Source organism: Alosa alosa, chromosome 18 (assembly GCF_017589495.1).
Source record: "Alosa alosa isolate M-15738 ecotype Scorff River chromosome 18, AALO_Geno_1.1, whole genome shotgun sequence".
Classification (NCBI taxonomy): domain Eukaryota; kingdom Metazoa; phylum Chordata; class Actinopteri; order Clupeiformes; family Clupeidae; genus Alosa; species Alosa alosa.
The window spans coordinates 24,796,235-24,823,021 of NC_063206.1; the positions used below are offsets into that span (position 1 = coordinate 24,796,235).

At 42.0% G+C, this 26,787-nt stretch overlaps 2 protein-coding genes across 2 annotated transcripts; both read left to right on the forward strand.

Moving 5' to 3' along the window:
* The first annotated feature begins 1,514 nt into the window (after nucleotides 1–1,514).
* LOC125311149 (calpain-2 catalytic subunit-like) lies at nucleotides 1,515–13,172 on the forward strand. The gene is made up of 21 exons (XM_048268920.1): nucleotides 1,515–1,947; nucleotides 2,429–2,498; nucleotides 4,391–4,509; nucleotides 5,379–5,512; nucleotides 5,668–5,836; nucleotides 6,317–6,400; nucleotides 6,532–6,617; nucleotides 7,084–7,152; nucleotides 7,552–7,712; nucleotides 8,442–8,611; nucleotides 8,762–8,773; nucleotides 8,911–9,122; nucleotides 9,396–9,432; nucleotides 9,539–9,604; nucleotides 9,684–9,741; nucleotides 9,826–9,890; nucleotides 10,334–10,402; nucleotides 10,612–10,690; nucleotides 12,464–12,580; nucleotides 12,787–12,845; nucleotides 12,950–13,172. Exons 1-21 carry the CDS (start codon nucleotides 1,711–1,713, stop codon nucleotides 12,971–12,973), a joined length of 2,097 nt encoding a protein of 698 aa, XP_048124877.1. The 5' UTR covers nucleotides 1,515–1,710; the 3' UTR covers nucleotides 12,974–13,172.
* A 156-nt stretch (nucleotides 13,173–13,328) lies between these two features.
* Nucleotides 13,329–26,561, forward strand: capn1a (calpain 1, (mu/I) large subunit a). The gene is made up of 23 exons (XM_048268919.1): nucleotides 13,329–13,458; nucleotides 15,421–15,449; nucleotides 16,107–16,353; nucleotides 17,330–17,399; nucleotides 18,082–18,200; nucleotides 18,904–19,037; nucleotides 19,158–19,326; nucleotides 19,532–19,615; nucleotides 19,713–19,798; nucleotides 21,063–21,137; nucleotides 21,252–21,412; nucleotides 21,673–21,842; nucleotides 22,021–22,032; nucleotides 22,517–22,728; nucleotides 23,312–23,351; nucleotides 23,454–23,516; nucleotides 23,672–23,729; nucleotides 23,864–23,928; nucleotides 24,043–24,111; nucleotides 24,241–24,319; nucleotides 24,440–24,553; nucleotides 24,672–24,730; nucleotides 24,848–26,561. Exons 3-23 carry the CDS (start codon nucleotides 16,108–16,110, stop codon nucleotides 24,872–24,874), a joined length of 2,112 nt encoding a protein of 703 aa, XP_048124876.1. The 5' UTR covers nucleotides 13,329–13,458; nucleotides 15,421–15,449; nucleotide 16,107; the 3' UTR covers nucleotides 24,875–26,561.
* The last annotated feature ends 226 nt before the right edge of the window (nucleotides 26,562–26,787 follow it).

A 26,787-nucleotide genomic window follows, 5' to 3' on the forward strand; every position in this document is an offset into this window, starting at 1 on the left:
TGTATTATGGTCTGAGTGTCGCGTTACGTTTGCCGCTGGCTAATGTGATCCTCGCCTAAGTGTGTAGCCTACCTCTTCATACCAAGAAGTTTAAAGAATTGAATAGAATAGAATGGATTAATTACTAAATAAATAGGTAAATATGCATTATTAAATAAATAGTTAAAATATAGATAAATAGATAAATACAGATAAATAATATAAATAGATAGTTAAAATAGGCATTTAGCTTAAGAGTTTCAAGCATTTTCTTCAAATACTAAATAAATAGTTAAAATACAGATAAATAATATAAATAGATAGTTAAAATATGGTAATCAACCTTACTTCTATACATGTTTCAAGTAAATTCTTCAGAAAGCCATCAACCTGTTTCATGGTCCTCTTTTTTCATGAAAAATACAACAATTTTAACCATGTACATTCATTTCAAGCATTTTCTCTAGTCTTGATCTTAAATCTGAGCATGGCATTGAATTCCCTATATGTGAAAACCTATAAAAGCACATTACATTCAGGTTTTTACCTTGTACAGTCTAAAAGATAAGTGGTTAATTAGATTTTGACCTGGCGGCAGCGGCCATATTGGATTTCTCCATTTTGAGGCATTATGGGACATTTTTGAGCCTGGCATACAGGAGATTTGAATTCAGCACCCTTCAAAACCCCTGAAAATGTTGTATGCCAAAAATTAACATGATTTGCCTTCAGGGTTAATTTCTTTTAAAAACTGACCTAGACTAAGAGAAGAATGGGTGAATTTGGACGCACTTCATATGCCGAAGTGAAGCTGAAGCGCTGCGCAATGCTGCGCAGGAGACTGTGGCTCACTGGTAGTTAAGGTAACTTCAAATCAGCGCGATTTACCCTTATAGGCTACTGCACATTACAAGATCTGTACGAGATGATCCGCAGCACTGAAGTGAGAAATTATTTAACTCTTTGTGTAGCCCCCAAATTTCAACCTGAATATTGGTGGGGACATTTCAGTCGTAATTTGATATTGGTGTGGACACGTCCTTCGGTCCCCACGCAAATCTACGCCCATGCAGGCAAGCAAGCAAGACCAGTGTCTGAGTCAGCAGTGTCTGAGTCAGCAGAGGGTGGTGGACAGACCACTGCCGTTGGAGTTGGAGCAGGGCAGTCAAACCTGTTGTAGAAGTGCTTCAGCTGGTTCGCTCAGTCCAAATCTCCCTCCACAGAGCTGCTACTCTTCCTCAGGCCAGTGATTGTCCTCATTCCGCCCAGTCCTCCTTCACACTGTTCTCCTGCAACTTCTTTTCTACCTTCCTTCTGTATTCTCCCTTAGCAATGGGCTATACTTCCCTGTTTCATCTGATCAAGTATAATATCTGGGATTCGTCAGAGCTGTGTTTTTTAATGGTAGATTTTCACTATTATGCCTCAGCAAGCGCAAGAACCAATATACAGGTTAAAATACAAAGAGACTATTAAATTCTATGGCCCAAGTAAAGTAATAAGTACAAGAAAAAATATATAAATTTGCAGTGTCAATTCGCTCTAGCGTAGTGTAAACAAACGATGCTGGAGAGAACATGATGCCAAACCACGCCTGTAAGTAGGCGAAACGTAGCAAACGTAGAGGCGGAGTAGGAATGCAAAACTTTCCACCCAACAGTAACTTCGTTTTCTTCCTCAGTCTTACCGACGGGAAGACCAGAAGTGGGAAAACTAGATTACAGTAGCAGCATGGCTGGGGTGGCATCCACGTTGGCCAAGAAAAGGGCACTGGCAGCGGGGTTTGGCACTAACGCCAATGCAGTGAAGTACCTCAACCAAGACTTCGAGTCGCTGCGGAGCCAGTGCGTGAGCCGTGGACAGCTCTTCAGCGACCCCACCTTCCCTGCCGCACCTGAAATCCTCGGATTTAATGAGTTGGGGCCACGGTCGTCCAAAACCAGAGGCGTGGAATGGAAAAGACCCGGGGTATGGCCAAGAGACAATGTTGAATTATCCCTCGGTTCATCTGTCCTAATCCTTTGTGTGTCTATTCAGGAATCGTTTATTTTCTAAATCTTACAAGTGAGGCGTATAGTCTATTCTCACCAGTCAAGATGTGTATGTTGTGTAGCATGCGAATGAATTGCACAGGTTTTCAATGGGCGTGGTCGGCGCTGACTCCTAACCTAACTTCCTGACTTTGTCGGAGTCAAATTTTTTGTAAAAAAATATTTTCCATGGTGCATGAAAACAGTGAAGTGGATGACTCATTCATCAGGTATTTAGTTGTAACACTTATTTCACTCAGAGCTTCCAACAAGTTGACAACCTCATGCAAAAATAATGCACTGAACCAGAACACACATTATAATGTGTGTTTTTTGGTTTTAAAAGTAAAAGAATCATTGTTCTTAATAATTAATATATTGGATGTTGAAACTGACAAAACCTTCATATGGGTTTTCAGGAACTGACATCCAATCCTGAATTCATTGTCGGAGGAGCCACAAGAACAGACATCTGTCAAGGAGCTTTGGGTAAGAGCACATACAGAATGCTCTCTGTGTCTAAATGCATGATTCGCCGTCAGTGTTTATTACAAGCTATGATGAAAACAACTTAAAATGAATGCCTTTGTACCTCATTATATCAACTTTATCAAAGTTTTTCCTTAAAGGGGAACTTGGCAACTATTTCAACGTAATAAACCCGTTTAGAAATCATTTGGATGGTTAAATGACCTGTTCCGGTGAAAATGGTGACTTTTCCCGCTGCCCCTAGCGTCCCCAGGCGGAAAACCAACCTTGCAACATTGAGACTACCGTCCCTGAAAGAGAAGTGAGAAACAAGAAACTCGTTTTAAATCGTGTTTCTTACCTTGTAACATCCACATTGTCTGTCGAACTTATGCTAACCGTTTTGCTAGCTTGTAAACAAATCCATGTGCTTTATCGTTACCTTTTCCCACAGTTTTGAAATAGCATAATGCACAATTTCTCCAGCAGAGGGGGAAATCCTGCCAAGTTTCCCTTTAAGTCAAAAAACAACAAATGCACATGCACAGAATCAAAACATAGCCCACTTGTTGCCAGAAAGTACCTTGAGCATTAGCTATTCACATTATACTTGGTATACAAATGAATGAAGGAGGGGTATGTTTTTTTTTTTTTTTTTTCAGGGTGAGTGCAATGCACAGGTTGTGCCAAATTAGATAGCTCTAATTATTTCCACATTGCAGGAGCTTTTGTATTCTCTGGGCCTGTTATCAGGGCAGACCCACCGTGGACCCGCCTCTCCTTCAGAAGTGTTTGCTCAGTCTATTCTGAATTGAATCTGTATACTGTATGTGCCATCCAGCAGAAAAAGCCTAGCGGAAGGCTGCCTCAGTACTCAGTATTATAAAATCAGCTATGTTGGCACTCATACAGTCAGAGTGTGTGCAGAGTATGTATTGCGTGAAGATGAGTCACTTGTTTTGTGCCTGTACTTGTTTGGTATAGTGGCATTTTCTGTGTGTATAGTGTAGATTAGTGTAAATGCCATCCACTAGCTCTAGAGGAGTGATGATAATGTTGGCTAAGCCCATGTGTGGGTGGTGTTGAACATGAGAAAATGCTTCTTCCTCAGTGGTAAACACCATTGTTTCTTAAATGACACCATTGGGTATGCGTTCAAAAGTTATTTTAAGGAGCACCATTAGATGTCCCGATTGTCATTGTCACGTTCTCTTGATAATACATGGAATTTTAAAGTCAGAACCTTAACGCCCTCTTGGAGCGGAGCACTCTAGAATCTTTGGTCAGAGACCAAACATCTGGGACCAGCATGGTTTCTGTGTCTGGCAGAATAATAACCCTGAATCAGAAGTGTGTGTGTGATTTGCCAGGAGGCCCTACAGCAGGAAGACCCACATGCCAGACCGGGTGGTTTTTGAAAAGATGTACTCTGAGTCTTCTCACACATAATGTGTCTGTTTATTTAAACAGCTCCGCCTATAGAGTGAAGTGAGTCTTCTTCACTCTTGTGAGTGAGTGTGGAGCTTTATAGTATAGCTATAATGTGAAGTCAATGAAGGATGACATCTAAGACATTTATATCCTCTAATTTGATTGAGTAAATAAACACTCGTTTCAAAACAAGACAGTCATGGCCTTGGTTTTTTAATTTGGAAGGATGTACTAACATGCAAGGGGGAAACGGTGAATGAAGGAGACTCTTTGCCAGTGAAAGAGAGCTTTGTTGATACTCTAGCCACACAAAGTCCACTTCAGGGGTTGGATGACCATAAGCTGTATAAATTTAGACTTTTTTTATCACAAGACAAGCAAGTGAAAAATGGACAGTGAAATAAAACGTCATTCACATAGATAATGCTAGAGTCTGAGATGTTTCCCAAGTACATGTTATGCTACATCTGTCTCTCCCACAGGTGACTGTTGGCTTTTGGCAGCCATAGCTTCTCTGACTCTGAATCAGGATGTCCTTGCTAGGGTTGTTCCTTCTGACCAAGGCTTTGGGGACAATTACGCCGGCATTTTCCACTTCCAGGTGAGTTCATTTGCAAGCCACTTCTGAGGGTGCATTGGTTGTATGTTTACATTTTTGTTTATTAGTATTATGAAGCCACAAAGTAAATTTGAGCTACAAGACAAGGTGTAAAAAAGGAAGCAGAGGACTTCCCTCTTTCATCAAGTCTTTCATTCAGTGGTTAGTTTTGGCTATTTTCATGTAATGGCGTTCTTTTGTTGTCACATGTCATCTTTCAGGCATTTTATGTGAGACCAGATAGCACACACACACACACACACACACACACACACACACACACACACACACAGACATACACACTCACACACCAGTTCTCATGCATGGCAGGGTTTCACAGCTGAGAGTGGTGTCCCCATATGTTTTGTTGTGGGAGTTGCTGGGTGTGGTCAGAGGAAAGTTTTAGCCTGGATAGGAAGCCAGTGTGACTCAGTGGAGGGGAAACACCGCTGCTCTGAGGGAAAAGAGCCAGTGTGATGTGTTTATGCGCTGTCTGTGTTTGATTTTCCTCTAATGGCCGAACACTGCTGACCAAAATGTGCACCCTCCTCTTTTCCTGTTGTGTAACCAGCTTGAATTACAATAGGCTAATACAATGGGTGAAAACATTAATTTGAGATGTGTTAGGAATGATTCCCTGCAGCACTCATTTAACTCAACAGATGCAATTATCAGGTTGGCCACTTTGCATACAACCACTACATTCCTTTACTGGGCTGTGTATTGTGGGCAGTCCTTTTTGGGCCTCTCATGTGGGTAAATCTAGCCAAGATTGATTTGTTTACACATTTCTAGAGTTGCAATTTCTGTGCTAGAGTTTAAGAATGTTGCTGTAGTCTGTACTAATTAGTGAATTCCTCGTAATTCCGCAGTTTTGGCAGTTTGGGGAGTGGGTGGACGTGGTGATTGACGACCGTCTGCCCACCAGAGACGGAGAGCTGCTATTTGTTCACTCAGCAACTGGCTCTGAGTTCTGGAGCGCCCTGCTGGAGAAGGCCTATGCTAAGTGAGTGCTTTAGCTGCCACACCACATCTGATCACATAAGACGCCTCCAAGAATCCCTAAAGCACGAAATGACCCCAGTGTTGGGCATTCAAAGCTGATAGCTCAAGCACAGGCCTAAAGCTTGGGGTGAATTATGTCTCTCCCTCCTCTCTCAGAGTGAATGGGTGTTATGAGGCCCTGTCTGGAGGTTCCACCACCGAGGGCTTTGAGGACTTCACTGGAGGGATAGCGGAGAATTATGAACTGCGGACAGCTCCGTCCAACCTCTTCCAGATCATCCGGCAGGCCCTAGACTCTGGAGCGCTGCTTGGCTGCTCCATAGATGTAGGATCCCATCACTAACTACTACCCATTTACTCTCATCATTAGATTATACATGCAAGAGACTTAAAGCAACACCAAAGAGTTTTTTGTACCTTAAAATAATGTACCTAAAATCGTTTCAGTGGTTCATCAACTCGTAACAGGGAGAACGGCACTTCTGCATTCGCTTCGCGGCCCTCTATCGGCTATAACCGCACTATGTAAGTTTGCCAGATCGGGTAGCGGATCTGTATTTCGATGGAATGAGACATTAGAAACTTCAAATTTGACTTGCATTTGATGTCGCAATACATCGTAGGCTACTTTCATAAACTCATGCAACATATTCTACTATATTCTATCTCTTGTCTGTGGACATCCTTATTTGCAAAGCCGGTGATAAACAAATAGCGTGCATGCGACAGAGGAAAAGTTCTTTTGTGTTGCTTTAAGGCTTAAGAGTCAGTTCTGTTTTGGTGACCTTATTTACTTTTGCTACAGATCACCAGTGCGGCAGACTCAGAAGCCATTACCTATCAGAAGCTTGTGAAGGGCCATGCCTACTCACTGACTGGAGCCGTAGAGGTGACTGATGGGTTTACACTCACAATCATGAAAATTAATGAATGAGCGAATGACTGAACGAATGCATGAATGAATTATTAATTAACAAATTAATTAATTAATTAATTAATTAATTAATTAATGTGAACCAGGTGGGCTATCGAGGGCAAAAACAGCAGCTGGTGAGGGTGCGCAACCCATGGGGGCAGGTGGAGTGGACTGGAGCATGGAGCGATGGGTAAGACCCACTGTTCAGAACATAGACTGTTTTGTGTGTCAGGCTTATTTTAATGTAGTCTTGAAGTTAAATCAAAGTCCTTTTAGGCAAGTCCCTCCACTCGGCGGCCATATTGCAACGCTTTTTGGGCACTCATCGGGCATCCTATACGGCAGAAATGCGTGTGTGCAAGGCTTTACAACACCAACCTTGCTCCAGCGACGAGTTCACAACACATGATTGGCACGATGTCTTCACAACGCACCATATGATCGGCTCAATGTATTCACATCACACCACGTGATTGGCTCAATGTATTCACATTTCGATGTTTTGCCGTGAAAGGGGTGGGATATGTGTAGACAACGGCCATATTGGCGTTACAAACTAACCCCATGCATTTCTATGGAGGATTTTTTGAGTGCTGTGTCTCCTCATTAGAAAGTCTCTGGTTAAATTGACATCCCACTTGTACCTTTTCCTGTAGTTCTTCTGAATGGAGTCATGTTGATGACTCAGAGCGTGAGAACGTGAAGGCAGATGATGGGGAGTTCTGGTAATGTGAATATTTAATTAAACCACTTAATTAATTCTGCATACTATTTGTCTGTTTGTGTAGATAAATATTCTGTGTTTACATATCAAAGGGAGAGTACCGTAGATGTGTTGTATTATTTTTGAGGAGGACAGAGGAGATATACTGCAGAGGAGAGCCCTCCCACTTTGAATTACACCACAGATCACAGAAAAGCAGATCATGATAATTATCATTATTATTATCAGCAGTTAATATTATTAACTGAATATTATTATCCTGAATACAGTAATGCAACCCTTTTGAGAAACATAATTATAGTTATATACAGTAGTTGGATTACAGTATAGTATTAGTTATATTACAGTTATTATAGTAGTTGTGAAATCAACTTAAATTGTATTGTTTGTGGTTTATAAGGATGGCGTACAGTGACTTCATGAGGCACTACTCACGGCTGGAGATTTGCACTCTGACCCCTGACACTCTGACCTCTGACGATCTGAAGCACTGGAGCGTGTGCAAGTTCGACGGGACCTGGAGGAAAGGCTCCACAGCAGGAGGCTGCAGGAACCACCCCTGTAAGAGACGGACCTCAAAGCCCATGTTAGGGCTAACGTTACTCACAACAGATGCCGCCGTTATGAGACCGTGTCGCCATAAAAGCGCCTGCTAAATATCAGTCAACTTTAATGTTAACTTTATTATCATGTCTGTGTCAAGTACAGTACTTATGCATTTAGCTGACTTCTTTAAGCATGTAGCCGACACTTTTATCCAAAGTAACTTACAGATGCCAATTGTAGGGGCCAGCAATCTCTGCCTCCGCTTCACCCTGGAGCAACTTGGGGTTAAGTGCCTCGCTCAAGGGCACAACAGTGGCAGCCAGGAATCTCATGAAAAATGACTTATGGTGACCACTGCATGCTAGCCATAGCCTGGTTGACACCAGACCCTTCTCAGTTGTAACTGAGAGTGGGTCTGGGAAAGGTAAATTGACTTATGACCTCCAGCAGGAGCGTAAATAACAGGGAAATAAAGCTTAAACTGGTGCATTAAACTCTAACCAAATCATTTGCTGAGCAAATCCCAAATTTGCCGGAAGTTCGAATGGGTATTCCCATGCTATGCTAGCCATGGTAAACATGCACAACTCTCAGAAACCACCACAGTCTATGATCATGAATCATGAATTTATTCCCAAGGTGTCTGAGGATGATTAAAGGTTTTACTGTTAATCTATTGTTGCTGTTGTCATCATCATTATCATCTCTGTTGACTTTGTGTGATGGTTTCGTGTTGTCTTGCAGACACCTTCTGGATGAACCCTCAGTTTAAGATCACCCTGAATGAGGAGGATGACGACCCCGGGGATGATGAGGTGGGCTGCAGTATCGTGATAGGCCTCATCCAGAAGAATCGCCGCAAATTGAGGAAGGTGGGAGAGGACATGCACACCATTGGATACGCCATATACGAGGTGAGAGACAGGGGACTAGTGAACTGACAGCTGTCAACCTCTGATGGCAAGGGCTTGCTGGATATGCTCCAAATTTAGCTGTTATATGGCAGTGTAATGCATTCCAGTTTCACTGGAAATCCTAATGTACGTCTTTTTTTGTTCTTACAGGTGCCCTCTCAGGTGAGCATTCTGCTTTATGTCTTCTTGGAGAAGTTTTTTTGGTTTTAAAGGCTTCATATGCTCTGAGACTGAACAGGAGTAGTTGTGGTTCCACTGCTTTATTAAACATGTCCCAACCAACCTTTGGCCCTCTGCAGTTCCACGGGCAGACGGAGGTCCACTTGGACAAGAACTTCTTCCTGAGCCACGCTCAGAAGGCGCGCTCGGAGACCTTCATCAACATGAGGGAGGTCAGCACGCGCTTCAAGCTGCCACCGGGGGAGTACCTCATTGTGCCCTCCACCTTCGACCCGCACCTGAACGGAGACTTCTGTGTGCGTGTATTCTCAGAGAAACAGTCAGAGATGCAGTAAGGATCATACACATTCTCTCTCTCTCTTTCTCTCTCTCCTTCCTCTCTCTCTTCCTCTCTCTCTATGTATCTATTTCTATCTCTCTGTTAGCCTACTTTATTTATGCAAAGTAAAAAAGTAAAAAATAGCCTGCGCCATCACCCTGTTAACAAGACATACCACTAACACACAATTGTTTGTATTTCACTTCGGATGAGCAATGGATGAAAAAATAATTAAAACTGTTCATTATTCTGCATTTGATTTGCTCTACTCCTTGTCTTCTACAGACCTTGTGATGATCCTGTCGATGCTGAACTAGATTATGTAAGCCATATTATGTCTGTTATTACTTTATTTAGTTTGGACAAGCTTTTCTTGTTTATTCTTTATTCAAAACTACATTGGGATTTCTTTTTTTTTTGCTCTCCAGGACGTTGTATCTGAAGATGAGGTGGAACCTGGATTCAGGGGATTGTTTTCAAAGCTGGCAGGAGATGTAAGTACATCTGCCTCAGGGTACAATGAAATTAAAGCTACCAGTGATTCATTAAATTTAACGGCTAATTTCCTCCCAGGACATGGAAATTTCTGCAACAGAGCTGAGGACGATTTTCAACAAGATAGTTGCCAAAAGTAAGTTAGACGCTTTCTATATGTTATAACGCATGAGGTAAGAAATAGCACTGTGAATAATGAGATTGAATAATTTGTCAACAGGAACAGATATCAAGACAGATGGCTTCAGTCTAGTCACATGCAGAACAATGGTCAATCTCATGGACGTATCCTTTAACATCAATCTTGTCATGTGTCTACAGTAGCTCCTGCAGCCAACATGCAATGAGTTAAATCTCCACTTCAATTTGTAAGACCGTGATGACAGACTGTAAAACAATAGATCAGTGGTTCTTAAACTAAAAAATATTAGAGGGGTCACAAAATGGTTTGCATTGAACACATTTTATTTTTCTAAAGACTTTTAGTCAAAGGCTGACATTGGCATTAATGCCTTTGGTGTTGACATAGCCTACTTATGAGAAGACGTTTTCTGCTTTTACTTCCAATGCCCATCTCACAACATTTCGAAACCAAATTCCGCCGGTTAGAGAGAAGGGCGTCGCGACACTTGATGCATGTTTTTTGGGGGTCGCCAGACAAAAAGTTCAAGAACCACTGCTATAAATCACAGTAACTATAAATGATGTTCTCCTTAACTCTTGCGCAGGACAGTGGTAATGGCAAACTAGGCATTGGAGAATTTGCCACACTTTGGAAAAAAGTTCAGAATTATCTGGTAAGGGATACTCATACTCGCCACAAATAGACTCACATCCAAGTTAGAACTATGTCTGTAAACTCTTGCACAATATTATATGCCAGCTGCTGGAAAAACACACAAACAGACAGCTGTGTTGTCTGCAGTGAAGTGATGAGACAGCACAACCCAGCATGTCTGTTCATGTTTTACTGAGACCCCAAAGTGACCCTGTCTCTGTCTTGCAGACCATCTATAAAAAGAATGACCTGGACGGGTCTGGATGCATGAGCACGCCGGAGATGCGCATGGCCTTAAAAGAAGCAGGTATTTTCCAATGTGGATATTCACCATTATTACAGGGAAAAGCAAATGCATCTCAACTTAATAAAATTTTTAAATGTCTACTATGGTGCTGCCCATGTTGTTCAGTTCTGTATTACTTTACTGATGGAAACTACAAAAGCAGCTATTTATTTTTTTTTCAAAACAAGACACCTGTGGGGTGTACTACGAATCTCGATTAGTGGGTTAGCGAGGTATGTTGCGCTCAAAGCCAGGGTATGCTGTGACACGAAAGTGGATCTGTTTTAGTGTCGCTATATCACCATGGTATCTTATGCTGTCAACCAAACCTGGTTGGGAGGAGGTTATGGGCTAAGTTATAGCTCAAATCGTGTAATCTACTGCACACTGACCAATCAATTGTCTTAGAATCCTACACGTGAGAAACTTCGTTTTGGTCATATTTCTTACAGGTGGAGCTCCGCCTCTACTAACATTTTCGATCTCGAATGCGCTTAGTGCTGTGGGTGCAAATATCCCACTCTGGACGTGCATACCATACAACAACTGATGACAATTGATTTATTTGATGTTATAGGTTAGACACAAAAAATTACCGCAGTGTAGATTAAGCTATCGCTCATGAATGCGGAAGTAATTGTTTTAAATTGTCACGGTTCAGACAGACGACCAGAGGACCACAATTGCGTCACACCAGAAAATGTATTAAACTTAAGGGAAAAGGGAAGTAGGGAGTGAGTGAAGGCTCCAGGGGTTACTGGGAATAACAGGGATACAGGGTTCCGTCCAATGTGCGCGGTGTCTGTGTCCCCTGTAACAGCGATCGTCCCTATAGCCCCGGTGGTGGGTGGTCCGGAAGTCCTGGGGGAAACACAGACACAACAGGGCGGATGAAACAAGGCAGAAGTACAGTTCAAAGGGAGATCAAATTTAGTAGTAGCAAGGCAGAAGGCTGGTCAGAGTTACGGGATCGAAGAGTAATCAGGAGTCGTTACGGCAGAAAGCAGGTCTGGTTTTCTGGGGCAGAAGAGTATCCAAGATTCAGGCAGGTCGGGGTCACAAAACAAGAGTGAGCCAGAAGCGAGCAAACAGGTTCGGTGTGAGCTTTGCAGGCGATCTAACAAAGGAGAGCTGAAAGACAGGGCTTTAAATACTGGGAGAGGTTAGTGGGTAATGCAAGCGCGGCTGGCAGAGTAATTAGAGCAGAGCAGGGACAGGTGGAGCTAGTTAGGCTGAGTAGAGAGAGTGGTGAGCAGAGTGGAAGATAGTGGAAACCAATTAAGGTGGTAACCCGGTGGAGTGAGAGGGCTCATGACATAAATAGAGGTGGTCTTGTGCGTCTCCACGTTTCACGATTATTAGCGTCATCCCAACACGAAGCAGCGCAGATCTGAGCTAAAAGGCTAGTTTGACAAATATATTACATAACTGCTGTCGTAGTATCACTTAACGTATACCCCTGAGTCAAGGCTTTGTCAAGCCTCGATATTTCTACATAGCCTAGATATGTCTAACGTGCTTCGTAGTATACCCCACTGCCAGTGTATCATTCAGAGATGTGGCCGTTTATTACAGATATTTTTTAAAAAGGCATATGGTTCAAAGTGATGTGCCATGCAACCTTAACTAAATTCAGAACCTTATTTCTCATCCTCATCTCATCATCATTATCCCAGGCCAGAACATAAGAAGACACTCTTACTTTGAATTATATGCAGACTGAATTTGTAATCTATTTGTAATGTCATTTCCATTACATCTCCAGTTGTTTCAAAGCATTTCCTCTCTGAACAGGTTTCACCTTGAACAACAGTATTCACCAAATTCTGGCAGCACGTTATGGAGAGACAGACATGACCATTGACTTTGACAACTTTGTGTCCTGCGTGATGCGCTTGGAGATGATGTTCAGTAAGTTTGATCTACTTTCCTAATGTTAAGACATCACTCAACAGCAAACACCACTTCAGGAATTAGTATTTAGTATGGGCAAAGTAGGCCTATGTCAATAGCATGATAATAGTGAAATGATCTACATTAATGTATAGCCTAATTTAAGATGGTGGCACTGCTTATAGATAGCTTCTTACTCATGAAGTTGTTCTCTTTTTTTGTAGAAGTATTTAAGAAGATTGATACGGAGGGAAGTGGCGCTATTGAACTGGACTTCTTCCAGGTAAAAATCCTTTTACTTTTAACTTATTATTTTTGGCACACCCATGTTTATATCTAGTTTGTTTGGGGTGCTCATATGCAGGTGTCATTGTTTTTCTTTTGCAGTGGATAACCTTTGCCATGGTGTAGACTCAGAGGACTCCAAAGTCATCAGACAACAACTCTTCATTTTCAATTTAGTATATTATTCCGGTATTTTAATTTTAACAAATTCAGTGCCAATATCTAAACTGTTTTTATTTTATCTTATCTATATGTATATTTCTCTGATGTTTTAATGGAACTGGTCCTTGTCAACATTAATAAAGCCAGTGTTTGTAAACATAAATATTCAGCTCTGAGTTTCATCTTTCCAAACAATTGCTATGTTAAAAAATTATGGTAGGCCTATAAGTTGCAACTACAAAAGTCAACAGAAGGATTTAGGTTGCACTGCACGGTGTTGTCCCTTCGCCCCTCCCCCTGCTGGGTTGGGCTTCATACTGCAGCTCTTTCCAAGTGTGCAGAATCCTGTCTACATACTTAAATCCAACCTGAGATTTAACCGCTATTGAACAACGACAACCCCATTTGACGAAGCTAACTGAAAGGTTTTACGGGGACCTTTCAAAGCGGTAAGTTTGACGTTTGATCCCTTGACCAACCACACTAGTTTCATTGCGGTTATGTCGCTGCATGAATGACATATTTTGAGTGAAACCAGGCAGACAAATGTGGACTGACTGGGAGGACTGGCCTGCTTCTCGACCAGTCCCTTTCGTCCATTCTGCCGTCGGTCCGTGGGTATTCCTGGGGGAAAAAGATCCAGCTGGTGTATTCTATTAAATGAGTTATTTTGATTTGTGTCAAATTCTGTCGGCAGATAGGCTACGAATGTTGTTCAATGTAAGGGTGAATTAAACGTCGGTGTCAGAACGTCACCTCTAACTAAAAGAACAGAACTCCGCTGTATCAAACATTGATAGAACGTTACCGCCCAATCAAAGTGCAAAATCTACATAAAAAGTGTCTCCGCAACAAATTTTGCGATGTGCACCAACCTCAATATCCTCTCCAGCTGTAGCAACTACTACAACTGAGGCCGATTTTAATGTTTATGAAAAGCACTGTAAGTAAATAATTCACAACCTTACAGGCAATTTTAAGTGCTTCAAGCATGCCAGTAACACATGCTTAATTTAAGTCACTGTAAGTCACTGTCTTTCATTATGCTTGCTTGCTTGCTACTGTGTGTCTCATTGTTGCCAAGGTCTCTTGGACTCTTTGTATCAGGAGGCCCAGGTCCTGTCATGCTGAGTTAATGAGATGTTTCTGTTCCTGGGTGAATTGTCCAAGCTTATGTGCTTGTGACAACACAGCATATAGACTGACTGTATCAGCAGTTCCTCACTTTCTCTAGCTCTATGGATCAACATGTGAACACACTCACTCACACACACACATACACACACACGCACGCTCGCTCACACACACAGAGCCAGCAAGTGAATGAGACTGATCTCCAACTCATTTAGCAGCAGCAGTGATGGGTTATTCTGAGATTGTTTAGAGTGTAATAGTGGTGCTACCATAACCATTTGTTCAGTGTCTCAAATACTAAACACCCTACTGGAGTATCACTATGACAACCTTTACATCCAGCAGGGTTGGAGGATTTGGCAAGAATCCTTTTGTAGCCTGAAACATGGCAAAAACAGCTTTTGCACATTAATGACATTGCACTGCAGTCTACCATGCGTGTTTATCAGTAACATACACAAAAATCAAATCAAATCCATCACAGCCATACAATAGATACATGACTGTTTATTATTTCATAAATACTCTTCCTAAATAACTTTCCTGAAACTGCCAAGTACTTACCAACTGCCTGACATGATTTGAGGCTAACTATGTCTAATAATACCTTACAGTTAGCTTGTGCATAAATTACAAGTACATAGTAAGTACATAAGTGGACTGTCCAGATAAGTGGGACCTCAATTTCAAAAAAATGAGCTTGAGATACTTTGCTTCTAATGCGGTGAATCAAAACCACATTTCCATCATACTGCTTCACTTGCATTACTGAGTGCTGATGCCAAGCCAGTGCATCACTCTCAAACCAATAGCATAATATAAGGATGCAGTCATTGTTAGTCTGAGACGGACCTTTGATAAATGTTTGCAATGGATAATCGGTGTGTGGGGAAATTACACTATTGGCATTCCTTAACTCTCTGTCAGAGTGGTCATAATTAAATAAGAACCTTTGGTTTACTGTAAGTTACTCCAGCATCCATGCCTACATTTTGCATCTTCATCTTAGGAGGAATCGTTTGCAGATATCTTGTTTGGCCTCTCCTGGATGTAGACAGGCAGCCTAGAAAGGGATCTGTCTTACACACTGTGTCAATATTTGAGCCTCCCACCAGCTGGCTCTGAAGTTTCAACAGAACTCCCAATCGGCTGATGAGAATCTGCCCCCCTCCCGTTGTGTCGTGTTACATCAGTGCTTTTTCACCTCATTTTGAATAGTGTGATAGTTGAACATGTGGCATGTCACTGACTGATATGAACCCTTTTCCTCTCTCAAGCTCCTCACCGCCTCCCCACAAATACTCAGGTACCATGTTTTCAACCCTCTTGTGTTGCTGTAGTCTAGGCTATTTTCTTTAAGAAGCTCTCTGTAGTTCCTTGCTTAAACCCTCCACTCAAGCATTATTATTATTTTTTCTTTTTTTTCTTTAATGTGATTAAGGAGCATACTATGAAAAACCATACTACCACAGAAGAACTTGAAGTGCCATATGGGCCTTTGCTTCAAAATCAGCCCTTTATCATAGTTGAGTTCTACATCTTATGAATCTTATCCCAAGATTCTAATCTGTTATCTGTTATATTTTTTCTTCTTCTATTTTTCACACTTATGTTTGAGATGTGTTTGTTGTTAAAGCGAACCTTATGTGTGTATGTGTGTCAGGCATCCAAACTCTGGTAAACAGAGGAATTCCCTGCTTTGGCACGTGCTCCCTTTACTAGCTGTAAGACAATGCAAACGTGTGTGGGGATGTGGGTGTGAATGCCGTGCCACTGAGTAACCAAATGACTGGATACAGCCCCCCCTACCCCACCCCTTTAGCTGATAGCCCAGCCCAGCCCAGCCCAGCCCCCCCTTTGCCTGCTTGCTCCTTGCCACCTCTGAGGCTGGGGCTATTTTTACCCCCACATCCCGTCCACTGCAGGCCCTAACAGCCCCGTGTTGTATTTTTATCTGCCCCAGTATGTTCTCCTACGGAGGGATCTCGGCAAACATCAGTGCGGACAGACTGAAGGCAGAGGGCATGGGATCCAACGATCAGGCACTGCACTTCCTCAACCAGGACTTCGAGGCCCTGAGGCAGGAGTGTCTGGAGACGGGATGCCTCTTTGAGGACCCCTGCTTCCCGGCCGAGCCCCCCTCGCTCGGCTTCAAGGAGCTGGCGCCATACTCCTCCAAGACACGTGATGTGGAGTGGTTAAGGCCAACGGTGAGGGCGAAAGCAAGAGAGAGATAGAGAGAGTGAGCAAGGCTAGGGAACATTTTACAAACCCCCAAACGGAATGCCCAGATATTGTATTAACATTGCCTAGAGACAGGGATTTTTTTTCCTATGGTTTCATTTTTCAAAAAATAAACCCCTCTCACTTTACCACTAAAGAATGGCCTATTACAAACTATGTAATTTGCTCAATAGAAGATAGAAAGATTTTATGGTCATTGTAAGCAGAGCAAACAACAAAATTAGTGGTGCAACTTCAGTTAGTGCATGGGAAAAGTCAAGGTTAAAAAATTTTAAACAACACAAGAATAAACACCTAAACACCTAATAACAACAACGAGGTTGAGAGACAGTTCTACAAGAAACAGTGGAGAATGATCCCTGTATATTTCTGAACAGAATTCCTAGTGGCTGTGGGCTCTCCTTGGTGGAAATTAAGCAATCCTTCATGTCCGGGCCTAGTCATAGCCTAGCTCTTATGTATTTTCTCACTCTCCTGTATCCAGGAACTCTGCAGTGCGTTTGTGGACACATACAGTCATGGGCTCAACAGACGCATGCCTGGTGGGTTAGTCACTGGAGGCCCTCCCAGCGTGGCTGAGCCTGAGTATGACTCCAGCCCACCCCTCGGTGCTCTCTGCTACAGTTGTTAGCACTATGCAGCTCAGCTGCTAGCCTGCTCACTGGCCTATGTTTACGTCAGCAACAAAAAACACCACCTCACAATAAAGACTTTTTAAAGAAGTGGAGAATACTTCTGCACAGTATATCTGATTGCTAAATAGTTTCATTCTAAGTTAGATGAATGAGTGTTATTTGGGAAATATTACTTGAAAGCTCACAAGAGTCTTGATTTTATCTTATTTGAATTATATTATGATGTCTACAATATTATATTATATTATATTATATTATATTATATTATATTATATTATATTATATTAGGCCTATGTTCTCCTTGTAGGACCTGACAGATGACCCTCAGTTTATTCTGGGTGGGGCTACCAGGACGGACATCTGCCAAGGAGCCCTCGGTGAGATCAAGTTTATCACATATAGTTCATAACATTTTCAACCCGTTTTATGTCAACGTTTCCACATGTGCCTTCTGTCTATTCCCTTGGAGCATATTATAACTGGTAGCAACACCCCGTGTTTGAAAGGGAGGAACGGATCCATACTAGAGTGTCCCTATAGTGAGTCAGAGCAAAGGGTGATATTTGAATAGCTGCCCAGGGTGTGACGGGACTGTTGAGTCATCCAACGATCTCCCAGTGATCAGTCACTTTGTACTTTCAAGTAGGCAGGGCAGTAGTCAGTTGTGCAGATTTTATTGCATGCTCGCCCACTTGATAGATCATTTTTTTTATTTTTATAATGTGTATCTCACTGAAAGGAAATCTGGGTTTCAGTTTTTATTGTGTGTGGTCAGTATTGGCCTTAGTAGCCCACAGTGGCCCCGAGGTACAGTTGCAGAGATACCTGGCTGTGGAAATTTCCTCTTTTAGTGGGAGATTCCTCAGGATGGCAAACAGTGTGGGCCCAGTATGAGTCCTGCCCTGACACACAGGCCTCTGTGTAGGCCTTGGTCAGCTTAGTTTAGAGCTTAAAGTTGGCCTAAAACCATGCTCTCCCACTCCCCCTCTTGGTCATCACTGGTACTGCTCACCAGGGAAGCAGTCGGTAGCATTTATCTCTATCTTTTTTTCCCCCAAGGTGACTGTTGGCTCTTGGCAGCCATTGCTTCCCTTACTCTCAATGAGAGACTTCTTCACAGAGTGGTACCACACGGCCAGAGCTTCCAGGAGGACTATGCTGGAATTTTCCACTTTCAGGTACTAAGGCCTGAACTGTGTGGATAGGAAGGGAGCTCTCAGCTATAGGAAACTGCATTTTAGTTGGTACTGAGGTTTTGTAAATCCAGATAATTTGTGTCTGGAAATGTGAGAAGTGAGAAAATTTCCCAGGTCTGTGGAAAAGGATTTGGTCACTGGTTAAACTAAAGGGACACCAGGCAACGTTTTCGTGTTAATTAATCATCTTCGTAAGTCGGTATATGGTTAAATGACTCATTACAGGGCGAATGAAGCCACTCTCACTGCCTGTAGGAAGAATATCCCACTTGCAAGTTCGGTGTATCCTACCCGCCGACCTTCAGTCTCACAAAGTCTTAGACATCGCGAGAAGCAGGATCAGTTTACATCCTGCATCCCCAGCACAGTGGCAGGCTAACGAAACGCTAGCGATTGTTGCAAACGTGTGTATAATGGCAGAGCCGGCGAAGAAGCAGCGAAAACCTTTGATGGAAGATGCAAAGAAAAGGAAAAGAGCTTCAGACCGAGCGAGGGCTCGCACACGTATTGACACGTACACACGCTAGGGGGAGCTTCGTAGAGAAAAAGCATCAGGCTTGCCTGGTGTCCCTTTAAGTGTAGTTATCCCTTATGGCAGATGATATCAGATGTGCAGCAGTATCAGTTTGTGCTCCTTCTGTGTCTCTGACTGATGCGTGGTTGTCCTGTCATTTCAACCCTTCAGTTCTGGCAGTTTGGTGAATGGACGGACGTGGTGATTGATGACCGGCTCCCAGTGAAGGATGGCGAGCTCATGTTCGTCCACTCAGCTGACGGCAATGAGTTTTGGAGTGCCCTGCTAGAGAAGGCCTACGCCAAGTATGACCTACCTCCAACCCCTTTTCAATATCAAACTTCCTCAAAGTCTGTCTGAGCTCTAAAGATCCTGTACTCTATAGTGTTGTGTTGTGATGATGACTTCCTGTCTCCTTGTGTCAGGCTGAACGGTTCTTATGAAGCCTTGTCTGGCGGCAGCACCACTGAAGGGTTTGAAGACTTCACCGGGGGCGTGTCCGAGATGTATGAGCTCAAGCGACCACCGCGGGACCTGTATCGCATCATCAGCAAAGCTCTTGAGAGAGGCTCCTTGCTGGGATGCTCGATTGATGTAAGGGCTCAACCTCTAGCACACAGTATGTAGTGTTCATTATGTATCTGTGTATGTGGACATATGATGTAAAACATACTGTATTTCATTGTTTTTGTGCTTGTACACCACACAATTGTAATAATTTTGAATCCGGTATAATTTAAACTGTTATATTTCTTGCAGAAATATGAGCTGTAATTTATGCGTAAAATGTGTTTTTCAGATCACCAGTGCCTTCGATATGGAATCTGTGACTTTTAAGAAGTTGGTGAAGGGTCATGCATATTCAGTGACCGGCCTTAAACAGGTAGCCTTTCTATTGTGTGAAGATATTAGTTAGGGTGTGTTTACATTCATGATGATGACGAGAGTGATGTGTGTCACTTCCTGCTTTCCTCTGATAGGTGGATTTCAGAGGTGGAATGGAGAAGTTGATCCGCGTCAGGAACCCCTGGGGTCAGGTGGAGTGGACAGGGGCCTGGAGTGACAAGTGAGCACTCTTTTTTTCACCTCCCAAAACATTTTCAGAAGCCTCGCTTTTTTGTTTCTGCTTCCTCGCTTTTCTATAAACGAAAGGTGCGCTGCAACGGTCAGTGAGCGACTGGAGGTGAAAAGACTGTGTCAATCTGAATGGCCCCTTGACCGTCTCATCTTCATTTTTTATCAAAAGAACAGATAATAATAATAATAATAATACATATAATTTTTTATAGCATTTTTCAAGACACTCAAAGATGCTTATATAGGTACATAACAAACCAACAAGGGACATGGACAAGGTTACGTAAACAGAGAAAAACACACAGGTACATGGACAAAGCTGAAGACAAAACTAGAGAGGTGGGCAATGAAAAGAGAAAAGCTACGAAAGTCAATACAAAAGCTGCAAATTAGTATGCCAACAGATAGTAAATGTTAATGCAAGTAAAGTAACATGATGTAGGAATTCCTCTTTTCATCAGTTATCAATTTACTGGGTACCCATTTAGTGTGAAGGGGAAAGAAAAAGATCAAGCCCTTATCCATAGCAACAGCATTACATCAAAGTCAAAGTCTGCTTTATTGTCAATTTCTTCACATGTCAAGACATACAAAGAGATCGAAATTGCGTTTCCTACTATCCCACGGTGGAGACAAGACATATTTTACCAATTAGGTCCACAGACAAACATAACATTCAAGTAAACAATATAAAAAAAAAAAAATAAGAAGGCACATACAATGAAGAAATAAGAGCAGCAAAATTTGGTAGAAATTGTGCAATTGTGCATACAGTAGACAGTCAATATAATAGTGCAAAAGTCAGGCCAATAAATGGCTGAGGTAGTTTTGTTTGACCTAAGTATGCAAGTGGCATAGTGGTGCAAGTTATGTAAGAGCAGCAGAAGTGTGTTCAGAAGTGTTCAGGACAACAACAACAGGTTGCAAGTGTGCAAGTGTACAAGTGGAGTAGTGGTGGATAATGGTGGTATATAATAGTGGTGGATAATGCAATACCAGACTTTCCGGGCACACATCAACAATGTCAGAGATTTCTTTCTCTTTATTGTAAGTCAGTGTGGCATCACACTGAGGTTGAAGCTGTTATTTTAATGTAGAATAACTTTATTGTGTTGCTTAAGATTACGTTTCAGTTTGCATTTCCCTGGCTGTTCCATTGCATTACAAGCAAGCTATGAAAACCTCATCAGCACTATGCTACAGTACAAAACTACATTTCCCATGTTAAATATTTTCCTGGTTTTGGTTTTCAGCTCGCCTGAATGGGATGAAATCGATCCATCTGAGAGAGAGGACCTCCATTTACAAATGGAGGATGGGGAGTTTTGGTAAAATATTTCCACTTCTTGATAAAAAATGGGCATATGGCCAGCATAAAATATTGTATTTGGAAGCTGTCGTAAACTCTGTTTGACTTCATGCTCTGAACTGTATCCTCCCAGGATGTCCTTTAACGAGTTCTTGAGGCAGTTCTCGCGGCTGGAAATCTGTAACCTCACGCCGGACGCGCTGAGTGGAGACAACATGAGCCACTGGAACACCATGAAGTTCCATGGCACGTGGAGGAGAGGGAGCACGGCAGGAGGCTGCCGGAACCACCCCAGTGAGTGAAGCACCTCACTAAAGCAACAATTCATATCTATGGCCTTAGGCATCGACATTCAGTGCCATTTTATGTACCCAGTTAGTCAAAAAACACTTAAAGGGTCTTGATCCTACCCATTTAACCACGTTACATAGTTGCAATAGCAAGCGTTCTGAGCACAAATTATCAATGTCAGAGACTTTATTTTCAGTACAATCAGTGTTGCATCAAAATGAGTTTGAAGCTGTTGTATAAGATCACTCTGTGTTCATCCCCAGACACATTCTGGATAAATCCCCAGTATAAGATCACTCTTCTGGAGGAGGACGACGACCCCGAGGATGACGAAGTGGCCTGCAGCTTCCTGGTGGCTCTCATGCAGAAGGATCGCCGGCGATACCGCAAGCAAGGCCAGGACATGCACACCATCGGCTTCGCTGTCTATGAGGTGAAATCAGTGTGTCATCATGGTCTGTTTTAACGACATTCTTATGGCTTCAGTCATTTAGGGGTGGTCATATTCATATGTTCAGTCTAGCTACCTGATCACACACACTGTGGTAAAATGACTGCCTTTCTTTTCATATCTAATTGTTACTTAATTTTGCTTTCCTCTCTTTGTACAGATTCCAGACGAGGTATGGATTCACACTATCTGTTAGTGTTCTGGCCGAGTATGCAGGTTCATTCATTGTGCTGGACATACTGTATGGTGACATTTTGACACTCACACACTGTTCTGCTAATATGGAGAGTACGGGTTTTATGCCTTTTATCATTTTATTTGAAAGCAGGACCTCTCTCACACTGGAATTTGCACATGTAGATTAAAACAAATTCAACAAACCTAAACAAACAGCTTACTTACCTACATTACCATCACTTACACATACTGACCTCTCACAGAATGTCAACAAAACAAATGCTATTATCATTTACCTATAAGCATCCCACCTTTTATGAGTGATGGGTAAGACTGATGGAGTGATGGTGCACGCCACATGCCATATTATGCCAGATACCAAGCGTAAGCCAAACTAGTGACCCCCTCGTAACTAGTATTCAGTCACACTAGGCTCACCGCTCCCCATGTCTACCTCCCTCGTCTCTGTCTGCGCTCAGTTTGCCGGCTGCCAGAATGTGCACCTAAAGAAGGACTTCTTCCTATCCCACTCGTCGGCCGCACGCTCTGAGACCTTCATCAACCTGCGGGAGGTGAGCACGAGACTGCGGCTGCCGCCCGGCGAATACCTCGTCGTCCCCTCCACCTTCGAGCCCAGCAAGGAGGCCGACTTTGTGCTGCGGGTGTTCACCGAGAAGCAGTCGGAAACGCAGTGAGTTGGCACCTCTGCGCCCTGTACCTGCTCTGGGTGGAGATAGAGCACCAGTATGAAAGAATGTTTATGTTCAGCTATTGGGCCCCAATTTGGTTGAAGGACAAAGTGCAAAGTCTTAAGTCTAACCAAAGCTGATTTAATAACTAAACAAAATCTATTTGCTAGTTTAACATCATGGGCAAGAGAGTTCAAAGATACAGCACACACATCCAAAAACGATAAATACTGGGTGCTGGACAGAAAAGCAGATGCAAAGATAAGAACGATGAGTTTGCACACCAGAATCTGCTCCTTAGCGTTTTTGTAATGGTATATCACCACGTGTAACGTTTCGGGCCCTAGAAGGGCAGACTCATCATTCTTATCTTAACATCATGGGCAAGACATTGAAGCGCAAACATGGATGAGTCAGCTGATGAATGCCACACAATAGCTGAATTTCATGCACAAGAACTTGCTGACAGACTTTGCACTTTGCCTGCCAAATAAATTATGGCTCATTGTGTAGATGTGTGTTTTCAAGTTTATTGTAGTCATCTTGGAAAAAGAATGCATGATTGTATTGCCGTTCCATTCACAGGGAGCTGGATGACGTGATTTCTGCCGATCTGGAGGATGAGGTCTGCATTCTCATCACGACTTCAACTTCATTAGCATTAGGCAAATTATGTACTCACCTCTCTCATTTTCTGGTGACACTTTTTTCTTTTTTCCAAATTTAGGAAATCTCAGAAGATGACATTGATGATGGCTTCAAGTCTATGTTTTCTCAACTGGCAGGGGAGGTCAGTCTGCTTCATTGTATAATTAGTACATAGAGTATGAAATACTTTTGCCAATATTTATTAAAACTTACATATAAGTTATATGATTATCTATTAGTGAGATGATTGGTATGATTTTTCCTAATTTGCATCCATGATAATCTTCATGGTTCCAGGATATGGAAATCTCTGTTCGTGAGCTACGGACCATTCTCAACAGAGTGGTGTCAAAACGTGAGTCAGAACAGTCCACACATTACTCATATTCTTAGATTATATTAAACGATCAAAATGGTTAACGATAACAATTAAAAAAGAGAACTTCCAAAAAATCTTGTTCTATTAGACTGCTCTTTTTGTCATTTCAGATAGGGACCTTAAGACTGATGGCTTCAGTATGGAATCCTGTAGGACCATGGTCAACCTAATGGATGTATCCTTTGGTTATATTTATATTTTAAATGCTAATGCACTCAAGGTGTCTATTTGAGGTGGTCTGAAAATGTTGTTGCCCTTAGATTGACCTTTGACCTTGACATTTATGCAGAAAGATGGCAGTGCCCGCTTAGGATTGGTGGAGTTTCAGATTCTGTGGAATAAAATCAGAAAGTGGCTGGTAATATTGACTCATATGAATGTACCTGTGTTCTCTCCCTATAGCCCCTGTTCTCTTGACCCATTTAAAATAATAAACAAACATAGGAAGACTTGTGACATGTATGAAGTTATGGCTGTCTTTCTGTAGGGGATCTTCAGACAGTTTGACCTTGACAAATCAGGGACCATGAGCTCTTATGAGATGCGCCTTGCTGTTGAATCAGCAGGTTTGTCTACCTGTCTACCTTTTTGTGATGATACACCCAGACAGACATTATAATGTGTATATTATAATTACTCTGTGCAGTACCTGTCAAGCATTATAAATATTTTCCATTTTGCTTTAGGCTTCATGCTGAACAATAAACTGAACCAGATCCTGGTGGCCCGTTATGCAGAGAACGAGGTCATCGACTTTGATAACTTCATTTGCTGTCTGGTCAAGCTGGAGGCCATGTTCCGTATGTCCCCTCACATTCCATTAATCTGCCTGTGATTGAGCCTGGTAGTTTAGAAACTGGAGTTTATACAGTCCAGTTGTCCCAAGTGGCCTCATCATTTTATGTTGGTTTTCCACAGGTTCCTTCCGAGATTTAGACAAAGATGGAACCGGGGAAGCGGAGATGAACTTAACTGAGGTAATTAACCTGTTAAATGATTTAGATTTTTTGTATAACAATTAACAATGTTTGGGCAAATCATGACATCTCACATTAAATTGCTCTCCTCCATCTTTTTGTCTCTGTTGCGTTTAGTGGCTGTTCATGACCATGTGTGGTTGAGCTGGGCCAGTTCTTTGTGAGAAGAGGAACAAGCAAAACATAAAATCCAGAGCTGCCTGCAAAGCCTAAAAAGTCCCACGTAGTCTAACCTTACATCCACTCAGCACACCGCTGCCAAACCTCCCATAGACCAGTGGTTCTTAAACTTTTGTCTGGCGACCCCCCAAAAAAAAAAAAAAAAAAACATGTGCCAAGTCTTGCGACCCCCTTTACTCTAACCGGCGGTTAGTTGTGAGATGGGCATTGGAAGCAGAGGCAGAACATGTCTTCTCTTATAGGTAGGCTATGTCAACACCAAAGGCATTATGTCAATGGCAGCCTTTGACTAAAAACCTTTAGCAAAATGTCCAGACAAATCATGCAAATAATTTCGCGACCCCTCCGATATTTTTGGCGACCCCCAGTTTAAGAACCACTGCCCTAGACCACCAGTAACCATATGTGCTGCAAACTCTGGTAGTTAACCAGGTAGAAGAGTTGGTTGCCACGGTTCTATTGGTTGTCTATGTAAACAGTATAGGTCTGCTTATGCTCTCAGTCTGAAAAGCAAATTAATGATAAAACAGATTTACAAAAGGAAGGTTCAGCACGTTTTTTATATTGCAGTGTCTTAAAGTTTGTCTGCATGGTCAAGGTGAACACAGCATACTGTGTTGTTTTATTCTATGCACTGTAAATGCTGTTTTGTTGCATTGTTGATAAGTATGACATTTCTCTAGCAGGTATAAATATTACATATTTTATTATGCCAGGTTAGGAGACTTTTTTTTTTGTATAATCTGACACTAATTTTTACCAGACACTGTGAATTAACAAAACGTGCATTTAGACACAACAAGAACAATCAGAAGTTATCATTCACTTTGAGTAATCCCACAGAGATCATTACGGCTGCTAATTATTTCAAGATCATGTCAGGTACAGAAATCTAACCTTGTCATTGCAATGCATCGTTGACCACTAGATGGCAACAGCTGCTTATCCTGCATAGAGCCGTCGGTTTCTATATACGGCTCTGATCCTGCAGGTACTACTGATCTTTGATGGCTATGGATTCTCTGTCTGCCAGGGGATTATGCCACTGTATGACTTAAAAGAATGACTATATCTGCTAACTGAATTCTTGCCATGGAATCAGTTATCACTGACTGATGACTGATGAATTAAATTTCTTGAATTTCCCCATGGGGATCAATAAAGTATCTATCTATCTATCTAAATAAGACTAATATCATGAGGTACAAGATGAACTGACATAATCATGATTTGTTGTTTTAGAATAAGCCTCAGTCAACACCACAACTTACCTGAATGTAACCATTAAGATAAAATTACATTAAAGGATCAACTGACATCTCTTCATGTATTTTTGAAACAAACTCGGTTTTGGTTTTGCACTTTTTTTTTTGAGAAATAACAATATCACAAGATGCCTTTTCCATTTAAAAAAAAAATCCTAACTTAACCAATTAATATTTCAAGAAATTATGTTATAGAAGTATTCAACCTTTCAACTGCTGAGGTGGCGCACTGTGCTATGTTTACACCAAATTGTATCTTTATGACTGTTTCACAAAACCTATATAGCAGATAAAAATGGGATTCTTTGGGTGTCCTGTCTGAATTTAGCTTTGAATTGGTTTCAGAAAAGCAAATACACATACATTACCATTGGGGATTTATTCTGTGCAGCTGTCCTGTCCTTTGTTCGTTTTATTGGTTTAGCCAGCTGTCAGACCTCCATGTTTTTTCTTTTTCTTGAAAAACTTCTTCATAGAGAGGCCTGTTTTTATGGAGCCCCCAAAGGGTCACGGTGGGACATTTTTTGTTATACCAGGTGGGATATTTGAGAAGTTTTTGGGTTTCCTCCGAATAGTTTTGCGTTCCTTTGCAATAGATTTGCGGTCCCTCAC

What these genes read in the sequence shown, in the direction of transcription:
- LOC125311149 (XM_048268920.1), top strand. Translation starts at nt 1,711, where the DNA reads ATGGCTGGGGTGGCATCCACGTTGGCCAAGAAAAGGGCACTGGCAGCG. An exon ending in ACTGGAGCATGGAGCGATGG is followed by an intron (nt 6,618 to 7,083) that starts GTAAGACCCACT and finishes CTTTTCCTGTAG; the next exon opens with TTCTTCTGAATGGAGTCATG. An exon ending in CAATGGTCAATCTCATGGAC is followed by an intron (nt 9,891 to 10,333) that starts GTATCCTTTAAC and finishes ACTCTTGCGCAG; the next exon opens with GACAGTGGTAATGGCAAACT.
- capn1a (XM_048268919.1), top strand. Translation starts at nt 16,108, where the DNA reads ATGTTCTCCTACGGAGGGATCTCGGCAAACATCAGTGCGGACAGACTG. An exon ending in CAGTGACCGGCCTTAAACAG is followed by an intron (nt 19,616 to 19,712) that starts GTAGCCTTTCTA and finishes TTCCTCTGATAG; the next exon opens with GTGGATTTCAGAGGTGGAAT. An exon ending in ATGGAGGATGGGGAGTTTTG is followed by an intron (nt 21,138 to 21,251) that starts GTAAAATATTTC and finishes GTATCCTCCCAG; the next exon opens with GATGTCCTTTAACGAGTTCT.